This window comes from Grus americana, chromosome 29 (genome assembly GCF_028858705.1).
Source record: "Grus americana isolate bGruAme1 chromosome 29, bGruAme1.mat, whole genome shotgun sequence".
In the NCBI taxonomy this organism is placed as follows: Eukaryota; Metazoa; Chordata; class Aves; order Gruiformes; family Gruidae; genus Grus; species Grus americana.
In genome coordinates, this window is record NC_072880.1 from 2,058,731 (window position 1) to 2,068,433 (window position 9,703).

Below are 9,703 nucleotides of genomic sequence, written 5' to 3' on the forward strand. Positions count from 1 at the left end.
TTGGGTTGGGGTGGTTTGTTTTGGTTTGGGTTTTTTAATTTTTTTTTTTTTTGCTCTGGGATAATTTGACCTTGCAGGGGGGGGAGAAGGGAGTGGAGGGATGTCTGTGTCCACCCTTCCCGAGTGGGAGCAGCCTGTCTCCTGCCTGTGCGCAGTACAAAGGCCGGGGGCTGAGGCTGCAGAGCCTGCATCCCCCATTCCCGCAGCAGGAAGCCGCCGGCTCCTTTCTCCTTCCCAGGGCTGCCCCGCCGCGGGGTGCTGGGGGGGGGAACCGGGGACCCTCGGGGCGATCCGGGAACCCCCGGGCGGGAACCGGCGCCGGGCAGGGCGGGGGGGGGGGGGGGGCGGGCGGCGATGGATCCGTCTGGCCGCAGACAGCCGCCCCGCCCGCCATGGTAGCTGTGCCGCTATTGGTTGGTGACGCGACGACCGCTTGTCACGACGCCTGCTATTGGCTGCGACGCTCCAGCGCCTCACGCGTTCCGGCTTCTCCTTTTGTTTTTGTAGCAAACAAGTTGCAAAGCGGCGGCAGGGACGGGCAGGGCAGCGGGCAGCGAGCTGCGGGCAGGGCTGCGGGCAGGGCTGCGGGCAGGCGGAGGCGATGCAGCAGGAGCCGGGCCCCGAGTGAGGAGAGCCGGGCGGTGGAGGTGAGTAGCCAGCCCGGTCCCGGTGCATGTTCCCCGCCCCACACACACACTCCGTATCGACCCACGGGCGTCCCCACTCGTGTCCCCTCGTCGAAGCCCAGCGCCCAGCCCGTCGCCCCTCTCTGCCGACCCCACCTGCCTGCTGCAGCATCCTCCCGGGCCTTCGCTGTCAGCGCGGCCGCCCCCGTTAAACCGCAGGGGCCCCCCACCCGCTCAGGCAGCCCCCCTGCGCCTCTCCCCGCTTTCCTCCCACCAGTAGCTCCAAAGCTGCACCAAAACCAGGGAAACACCCGTTTTCAGCCCACGGGTGACCTCGGGACGGAGGTGGGCCGCTGCCCCGCAAAGTCCTGGGAGTTGTTGGGATGTGGCGGCGATGGCTCCTTGGCACTCGCTTTTCCAGGGCATCCTCCCCGCTTCCCTCCCTGTGCTCCTCGGCCTCCCTCCATCAGCCCAGCCTTCAAGCCCGGGGAGCTGGAACTGGGGGCAGAAGCCGTGTTGGCAGCGGGGAGGTGCGGGCAGGAATGACATCCCCACCCGGACACCAGTGGGTCCCTTTGTCCCTGCCCTTGGGATTATCTGGGAGCAAAGTTGGTGGCCACGGAGCCCGGGAGGTTAGGCCAGAGCCTGTGTCCGTGCGAGGGACCGGGGCTGGCTGCGGGGCTCGGGCTCAGCGAGGTGTTTGTATGGCAGGAGCGATGCGGGGTGGGGAGGAGGGGACACCTCGATCCCAGCCCCGCAGGAGAAGCCCTGACAGGTTTGTGAAAAGGCCCCGGCCGCGTCCCCTCGGCTCGGACAAAAGACTTGCACCGAAATGTCACTTCCCATCTGGAGCGAGGCGATGAGGCGCCTCGTTATTCCTCTGGTTCGCACCGATGCCGGGGCGGGGGGACCTTTCAGGTTCCACGCTGCCTGCGGTGCCGACAGGGACAGCCATCCACTCCGAGAGCCGGTGAGCTCTCCTGGCTGTCGCGTCGCCGTGGGGGGAGCTGGAGCCGGGGAGAAGCCGTCTCTGGCCCCAGCTCACCCCAGTTTCCCCCAAATCAGACGGGGCTGAGTTTCGGATGGGGCTGGAGACGGCCCTGGAGCAGCCAGCATTGGCCTTGGGGTCCAGCCACCGGAGCCGGGGGGAACCAGGACCAACACCAGGGCCCCTGGACGCCCCGTCCAGCACGATCCTGGACAGCCTTTGCTCTCAGAGAGTCCCCGCCGCCCTCTTTCACCTCCTTTGGCCTCAAAATTGAGCCCTGAGGCAGAGCACGCCAGGCAGGCAGTGCCCCTGGAGACGAGCGGGCTGGCAGGGAGCAGGCAGGAGTGCCGGCATCGGGGCAGCACCCGGCATCCCCGGGACGGATGCCCGAGGCTGCGTTAGCACCCATGGGGTGACCCCGTAGCCTGGCAGGGTGCTCAGGGTTGTGCCCCAGCCACGGGGGGTCCGCAGGGCTCCCCCCCCCCCCCCCCCACCAGCGTCCCCAGAAGTGTCCCCATGGCTGATGGCATCTGGCTGGTCTCAAGCTGCAGGAGCCCGGCCAGCGGCATCGCTCTGGCAAGACGGGGGCCGTGGCTCTGCGCCCGCACGGGAGGCGGTGGCGGCGGGGGGGGAAACGAGCAGGCAGGGCGCCGGCAGGACAGCCTGCCTCCCGTCCCGCGGATAAGCGGAGCAGGGGCTGACGGTTTGTTGTGTCTGCCGCCGGCCCAAGGTTTTTCTCAGGCCCTGGAGCGTCGCACCCGCCGTGATACAGAACCAGGACCCAACTGCAGCGGCACCGCAGCAGGCGCGGAGCCCCGGCACAGCCGCCGCCGGGGTGGGGATGCTCGCGGGGCCCCGGCACGCGTGCGTGTGTATGCGGCTCTTGGCGTCTACGCGGTCTGGCAGGGGAGACAGGAAAGGGAGAAGCGCGGCAGCGAGCGAGGGGTTAAGGAGCGGCGCCAAGCTGGGGCTCTGTTTAGTCTGGCCCCCGCGTCAGCGATGGGACGGGCGGCACGGAGCACGTGTCCATCACCCCGGCCCAGAGCAAGCACTTGAACGCTTACACGCACGCAGGCACCCTTGCACGCCGCACGCACGCGGGCGTGCTCCCTGACGGGTCGCTGGTGTGACACGGACGGTGTCCCCACAACCCGTGCACGCTGTCGAGCGTGACACCGTGGCCCAGCTCTGGCTGGAGCCAGGGACCGCGGGGAGCTGGGGACGCGCCGAGTGTCCCGGCATCGCCGTCACCCCTGCGCCTCTTCCCACGCTGGACAGGGACCATGGAACCCAGGCGTCCGGGCCGGCCCCCCCGGTTCAAGGTGACATACGGCTTTGTCCCACGTCCTCCTCGCCTGCCACGTGCTGTTTCGGGAGGCTGCCGCGTCCCTCTTGCCGGCACCAACAGCACCCCGTACGGTGCTGAACTCCCAGCTCGGCGGCCCCGTGCCACGGCAGCCGTGCAGGCGGCGAGGGCAGGGGGGACGGCAGGTCCCCTGCCGCGGGGTGACAGGCAGGGCCGTGCCGTGCCGTGCCTTGCAGGGGAGCAGCGCCATGTCCCTCGGCGCGCCCACGAGCAGCGACGCCTGCCTGAGCATCGTGCACAGCCTGATGTGCCACCGGCAGGGCGGGGAGAACGAGACCTTCGCCAAGCGAGCCATCGAGAGCCTCGTCAAGAAGCTCAAGGAGAAGAAGGACGAGCTCGACTCGCTCATCGCCGCCATCACCACCAACGGCGCCCACCCCAGCAAGTGCGTCACCATCCAGCGCACCTTGGACGGGCGGCTCCAGGTAACCCTGCCACGCCGGGACCTGGGGGTCTGGGTGCCTCGCGACAGCCTGACAGCCCCCCCGTGCACCCCATGGACCTCCCCGAGCTGGGGGGACCTGGGTGTTGGGGTGTCCCAAAACCCCTGACGCCCCACAGCCCTCCCTGAGCTGGGGGGGGGGGGGTGGCAAGTTTTGTGGTGCCCCATGACCCCTGAGACCCCACAGCCCTCGCAAGCTGGGGGGGGGCAAGTTTTGGGGTGTCCCAAGACCCCACAGCCCTCCCTGAGTTGGGGGGGGGGCAAGTTTTGGGGTGCCTCACGACCCCTGAGATGCCACAGCCCTCCCTGAGTTGGGGGGGGGCAAGTTTTGGGGTGCCTCACAACCCCTGAGACGCCACAGCCCTCCCTGAGTTGGGGGGGGCAAGTTTTGGGGTGCCCCATGACCCCTGGGACCCCACAGCCCTCACCAAGCTGGCGGGGGGGGACCCAGGCACCCCATGGCCCCCCATACAAGCCTTCCCCAAGCTTGGGGGACCTGGATGTTGGGATGCCCCAAGACCCCCCCAGCCCTCCCCAAACTGGGGGAACCCAAACATCCTGGTGCCCCAGAACCCCCCCAGCCCTCCCCAAGCTGGGGGGGTCCCAGGAGGACAGCAGGGAGACCCCCGCCACGTCAAGCCTGCGGCTCCGGGCTGGGAGCCACGCTGACTTCAGCGTCTGAGCTTGCACCCCCCCACCCCCCCCCAACAGCCACCCCAGAGATGGGGGGGACAGGGACAGGCAGAGGTGTGTCCCCCCCGGGCTGGGCAGATGCATCCAGGCAGCGTTGCCCCCTGCCCACAGTGTGTGTGTGTCCGTCCCCCCCCCTCGTCTCCTGCACTCGCATCCCGCGGCGACTCTGCCCCCCCTTCCCGGGATGAGTCACTGTCTGGCAGCCTGCGAGCCGGGGGGGGGGGAGCGGGGGGGGGTTGTTATGTCTGGAGCCGGGGAGGCTCAGGGGGACCCCCCCGTCTGCCGTGGGGTCCCGGCCTGGCGCCAGCCCCTGCACCCGGGGGTGGGAGGGGGGGGGGATGCGGGGAGGGGGGGGTCCGGCATCCCGGCTGGATGCAGTCAGCCCTGGGGGGGACACACACACACCCCATCCCTGCCTCCGGTGTCCCCCGTCCTGTGTGTGTGTCCCCCCCCCACGCAGGTGGCCGGCAGGAAGGGGTTCCCCCACGTCATCTACGCCCGGCTCTGGCGCTGGCCCGACCTGCACAAAAACGAGCTGAAACACGTCAAATTCTGCCAATTCGCCTTCGACCTCAAATACGACAGCGTCTGCGTCAACCCCTACCACTACGAGCGCGTGGTGGCCCCTGCCATCGGTGAGCCGGCCCCACCGGGACCCCCGGCACCCCTGGGGAGGGGGGGGGGGGCCACCCCGTTCCCGCCACCAGCACCCATAACCACACACCCCCCCACCCCAAATCTCTTCCCGGCAGGTCTGAGCATCCAGAGCACAGGTGAGACCCCGACACGGGGCCGGCGGGGAGCACCCCCAGAGCCAGCGTCCCCCCCACACGGCGGGTCCCCGTACCCCCCATGGTCTCCGGTGTGTGTCCCCCCCCCCTCCCCAGTGCCCCCCACGCGCCTGGTGAAGGAGGAGTTTGTCCATGACTGTGTGCAGATGGAGGTGCCGCCCGAGCGGGAGCAGGGGGTCAAGCGGGCGCCGCGTCTGCCCCCCGCCGAACCCTACCGCCAGCCGCTGCCCCCCCTGCAGCTCCCCGAGTCCCCCCGCATCCCCAGGAGCCTCTACCCCGCGCTGCCCATGTCCCCCCCAGGTAAGACCCCGTAACCCCCAGCCCCTGGGAAGGGTTTGGGGGGGTGTCAGCCTGAACCCACCCCCCCACATACCCCCTCCCCACACTGTGTGTGTCGTCCCCCCCCCCAGTGGCTCCAGGAGGGTCCCTGCTCTCGCTGCCCCACGGCGAGGGGCTGCTGCAGATCGCCTGCCCCACACCACCCCCGGCCGCCCCGGCGCAGCCCACCCCGCAGAACGGCTACCCCAAGCCGCCCTACCACAGTGAGTACCGGGGACACCCCCCGTCCTCGTCCCCCCGCCCGCGGGGACACCCCTGCACCCACCCTCTCTCCTGCACCAGGTTCACCGGCGAGCTGGACCGGTGCAGCCGTCTACGCACCGAGCCTGGGGGGGCCGCAGCCCACCCCCCCACCGCAGCCCGGCAGCCGGAGCCACCCGCAGCCCCCGCTCCACCACCCCAACCACTACTGTAAGTTCAGGGGGGGACCTGGGGGGCAGGGAGGGGTCGTCTGCAGGGTCCCAGTCCCTTCACAGCGCTGACCCCATCTCTGCCCCCTCCCCAGGGCCCCCACACCCCAGCTCCGGGCCGTACCAGCACCCGGTGTCCACCCACCCCGGTAAGTGCCCCCCACCCTGATTAGCACCCAGTAACAGTCGTGGGTGCCCTGACACCCCCCCCCCAAATCCACATGTCCCCCCCCACCCAGGGCCGGAGTTTTGGTGCTCCATCGCCTACTTTGAGATGGACGTGCAGGTGGGGGAGATCTTCAAGGTGCCGTCCAGCTGCCCCGTGGTCGTCGTGGACGGTTACGTGGACCCCTCGGGGGGGGACCGCTTCTGCCTGGGGCAGCTCTCCAACGTACACCGCACCGACGCCAGCGAACGGGCCCGGTGGGGCAGGGGGCGAGGGGGGGGCGGGGGGGGGGGGACGGGACGCGGGGTAATGGCGAGGCTGGGTGGGGGGGTGTGGGGCAGGATGGGGAAAAGGAGGGGGGGGAGTTGGGGGGTGCAGGCGTGAAGGAAGGATGAAGGGATGGAGGGGGTAAGTGGGGGGGAGAGGGGGGCAAAAGGGTGTAGGGGTGATGTATGGGGTGGGGGGGATATAGGGGGCAGCTGGGGGATGATGGGGCAGAAGGAGGATATGGGGGGAATGGGCAATGTATGGGGGATATAGGGGGGAAATGGGCAATGTATGGGGGGATAGGGCAATGTATGGGGGATATAGGGGGGAATGGGCAATGTATGGGGGGATAGGGCAATGTATGGGGGATATAGGGGGGAATGGGCAATGTATGGGGGGATAGGGCAATGTATGGGGGATATAGGGGGGAAATGGGCAATGTATGGGGGGATAGGGCAATGTATGGGGGATATAGGGGGGAATGGGCAATGTATGGGGGGGATATGGGGGGAACAGGCAATGTATGGGGGGATATAGGGGGGAAATGGGCAATGTATGGGGGATATAGGGGGAAATGGGCAATGTATGGGGGATATAGGGGGGAAATGGGCAATGTATGGGGGATATAGGGGGGAATGGGCAATGTATGGGGGGATATAGGGGGGAAATGGGCAATGTATGGGGGATATAGGGGGAAATGGGCAATGTATGGGGGATATAGGGGGGAAATGGGCAATGTATGGGGGGATATAGGGGGGAAATGGGCAATGTATGGGGGATATAGGGGGGAAAGGGCAATGTATGGGGGGATATAGGGGGGAATGGGCAATGTATGGGGGGATATAGGGGGGAAATGGAAAATGTATGGGGGATATAGGGGGGAAAGGGCAATGTATGGGGGGATATGGGGGGAACAGGCAACGTATGGGGGGATATAGGGGGGAATGGGCAATGTATGGGGGGATATAGGGGGGAATGGGCAATGTACGGGTGGGATTATGGGGGGGAAAATGAGCAATGTGCAGGGCGGGGGGGTATAGAGGGGGAAATGAGGGATGTACAGGGTGGGGGGGATATAGGGGGGTTTCGGGGGCAGCCGGGGGTGCCGGTGCTGAGGGTCTCTGCGGGACAGGCTGCATATCGGGAAGGGCGTGCAGCTGGAGTGCCGGGGCGAGGGCGACGTGTGGATGCGGTGCCTGAGCGACCACGCCGTCTTCGTGCAGAGCTACTACCTCGACCGGGAGGCGGGGAGAGCCCCCGGCGACGCCGTGCACAAGATCTACCCCGGCGCCTACATCAAGGTGGGGCATCCCCAGGGATAACGGGGGGACCCCACGTCCCAGGAGGGGATCCCCCCCACCCCATCATCCCCCCCACCCCCACCCCAGTGCTGCCCTGCTCAGGGGTCCCCCTACATTGTGCCCCCCAGGTATTTGACCTGCGCCAGTGCCACCGCCAGATGCAGCAGCAAGCGGCCACGGCCCAGGCTGCAGCCGCAGCTCAGGCTGCCGCCGTGGCCGGCAACATCCCGGGTCCCGGTTCGGTGGGAGGCATCGCGCCCGCTGTGGGTGAGTGGGCTGGGACAGCGTTGGGGGCGGAGGGGGGTGGGCACACATACACCAGGACCCCCGTGGCCATGGGGATCCCCCACCTACGGCCGCGTCCCTCCCGGACAGGGCTTTCGGCAGCGGCGGGGATCGGCGTGGACGACCTGCGGCGGTTGTGCATCCTGCGGCTGAGCTTCGTCAAGGGCTGGGGGCCCGACTACCCCCGGCAGAGCATCAAGCACACGCCGTGCTGGATCGAGGTGCACCTCCATCGCGCCCTGCAGCTGCTGGATGAGGTCCTGCACACCATGCCCGCTACCGAGCCGGGCCCCCTGCGCTAACGCCCGCCCCTCTTAATTTAATTTTTGTAAGAAAAAGCCAAAAAAAAAAAAACAAAACAAAAAAAAAAAAAATAGAAGGAAAAGTACCGAAAACATGTGGCAGGGGGGTTTAACCGTTATTTAATGACGAGTTTGGGGTTTGCTGCTTGGCTCTGCGCCTTCCGCGGATGCTGGGCGCTGTGGAGAGCGAGGGTTGTGCGTCCAGCTGTGCATCCAGCTGTGGGGGGGGGGGGTCCCCCCGGACTACATTTCCCAGCGACCCCCGCGGCGCGGGCCGGAAGTTACTTTTTCCCGCCCCCCCGCGGACTCCATTTCCCATCAGCTCCCCGCGCCGCTGCCGCCATTTCCCGGCGGCCCCCGCGGTGTTGGCGGCGCCAAGATGGCGGCGGGGAGCGGCGGCTCGACGGCGCGGGAGCTGTTCGCTGAGGGGTTGCTGCAGTTCCTGCGACCGGCGGTGCGGCAGCTCGATGGACACGTCCACGCCGTCAGGTCCGGGAACCGGGAGCGGGATCCGGGAGGAAGGAAGGAAGGAGGAGGGGAGGCCGGGGCGTCTGAGGGGAGCGGGGCTGAGGAGCAGGCACGGCGGCGGGAGCGGGGCTGAGGGGAAAGTAGCTGGGTTGGGGAGAGTTAGGGCTGCTGAGGGGGGGTGCGGGTAACCAGGGGTGTGGGGTGAGCGTTTGGACTGGGAGGGAGTGGAGGGGGGGGCAGCTGGGGCCGCCGTTCCTTGTGGAAGAGGAATAGGAGCGGGTTGGGGGCTGGGGGGGGGGAGGCTGTGGGGTCGGGGTCGAGGGTTTGTGTCCTGGTCACTGAGCCGTCCCCTCCGCAGGGAGAGCCAGGTGGAACTGCGGGAGCACATCGACAGCCTGGCCACAGGTGAGACACGGCAGGGGCACCTCCGCAGCGGGGTTTGCCCCACGTTCCCCGGGGTTCCATGGTGCCCCCTGGGCCCGCTCTCACCCCACCCCACCCCCCCGCTTTCTCCCCAGAGCTGTGCCGCATCAACGAGGACCAGAAAGTAGCGCTGGATCTCGATCCCTACGTGAAGAAGCTGCTGAACGCGCGACGCAGGGTGGTGCTGGTCAACAACATCCTGCAGAACGCCCAGGTCAGCGTGGGAACCCCAGGGGGTTGGGGACTGTAGTGTTTTGGGGGAATCCCACCCCCCTACACACACCCCTCCTGATGGCTGCCGCTCCCCTGCACAGGAACGGCTGCGAAGGCTGAACCACAGCGTGGCCAAGGAGACGGTGCGGAGGAAGGCCATGCTGGAGGCGGCCGGCAGCTACCCGCAGGGCTTGCCCGGCAAGTGAGGCCCCCGTGGCAGCACCGGGCCGGATCCCCGTCGCACCACAGCTGCGCCAACAGCCCTGTGAGCTGAGCAGGAGCAGCCCTGGATGGTGACGGGTGTGATCCCACGAGGACAGAGCGAGCCGCTGGCAAAGGGAGCAGGTATCCCTGTTTGTAGCAGCGCTCTCCTGAGCGTCCGCAGCACGGGAGGGGGCGAGAAGTCCTGCGTAGTGAGGCCGCAGCTCTTCGGCTGCAGCTGAAGGAACTGGGAGGACTCTGAATTGTATTTCTAGGTTTGTAGGTGCCGTAATAAAAGCAACCATGTGTTGTTCATGGGCTGGTGAGGCAGCAACATTGAGTCTGTAACATTGCCCTGTGTTGACGTGCCCTGGGGAAGGCAGCACCAGGCAGACGCTGCCAGCCGAGAGATGTTGGGATTC

General features: G+C 67.5%; 2 protein-coding genes across 6 annotated transcripts; both read left to right on the plus strand.

Moving 5' to 3' along the window:
- The first annotated feature begins 384 nt into the window (after nucleotides 1–384).
- Nucleotides 385–8,093, plus strand: LOC129197683 (mothers against decapentaplegic homolog 4-like). Of its 5 annotated transcripts, none has more exons than XM_054806350.1 (12): nucleotides 385–647; nucleotides 3,157–3,405; nucleotides 4,576–4,750; nucleotides 4,868–4,888; nucleotides 5,003–5,206; nucleotides 5,317–5,448; nucleotides 5,528–5,656; nucleotides 5,751–5,804; nucleotides 5,895–6,078; nucleotides 7,221–7,389; nucleotides 7,518–7,656; nucleotides 7,765–8,092. In XM_054806350.1, the coding sequence occupies exons 1-12, from the start codon at nucleotides 393–395 to the stop codon at nucleotides 7,974–7,976; spliced, it is 1,923 nt and encodes a 640-aa protein (XP_054662325.1). In that variant the 5' UTR covers nucleotides 385–392; the 3' UTR covers nucleotides 7,977–8,092. The 5 variants fall into 5 exon arrangements, with proteins under 5 accessions (XP_054662325.1, XP_054662326.1, XP_054662328.1 ...); XM_054806351.1 differs by having other exon boundaries at nucleotides 3,241–3,405; XM_054806353.1 differs by lacking the exon at nucleotides 385–647 and adding an exon at nucleotides 1,338–2,936 and having other exon boundaries at nucleotides 7,765–8,091.
- Nucleotides 8,094–8,147: 54 nt separating this feature from the next.
- Nucleotides 8,148–9,703, plus strand: SNAPIN (SNAP associated protein). Its single transcript, XM_054806444.1, has 4 exons — nucleotides 8,148–8,465; nucleotides 8,803–8,849; nucleotides 8,963–9,081; nucleotides 9,182–9,703. Exons 1-4 carry the CDS (start codon nucleotides 8,356–8,358, stop codon nucleotides 9,284–9,286), a joined length of 381 nt encoding a protein of 126 aa, XP_054662419.1. The 5' UTR covers nucleotides 8,148–8,355; the 3' UTR covers nucleotides 9,287–9,703.

Excerpts from the sequence above, each read along its gene's own strand:
- SNAPIN (XM_054806444.1), top strand. The coding sequence starts at position 8,356 with ATGGCGGCGGGGAGCGGCGGCTCGACGGCGCGGGAGCTGTTCGCTGAG. Across the intron at positions 8,466-8,802 it reads GGACACGTCCACGCCGTCAG|GGAGAGCCAGGTGGAACTGC; the intron begins GTCCGGGAACCG and ends TCCCCTCCGCAG. Across the intron at positions 9,082-9,181 it reads ACATCCTGCAGAACGCCCAG|GAACGGCTGCGAAGGCTGAA; the intron begins GTCAGCGTGGGA and ends TCCCCTGCACAG.
- LOC129197683 (XM_054806350.1), top strand. The coding sequence starts at position 393 with ATGGTAGCTGTGCCGCTATTGGTTGGTGACGCGACGACCGCTTGTCAC. Across the intron at positions 4,889-5,002 it reads TCTGAGCATCCAGAGCACAG|TGCCCCCCACGCGCCTGGTG; the intron begins GTGAGACCCCGA and ends CCCCCTCCCCAG. Across the intron at positions 5,657-5,750 it reads CCACCACCCCAACCACTACT|GGCCCCCACACCCCAGCTCC; the intron begins GTAAGTTCAGGG and ends CCCCCTCCCCAG.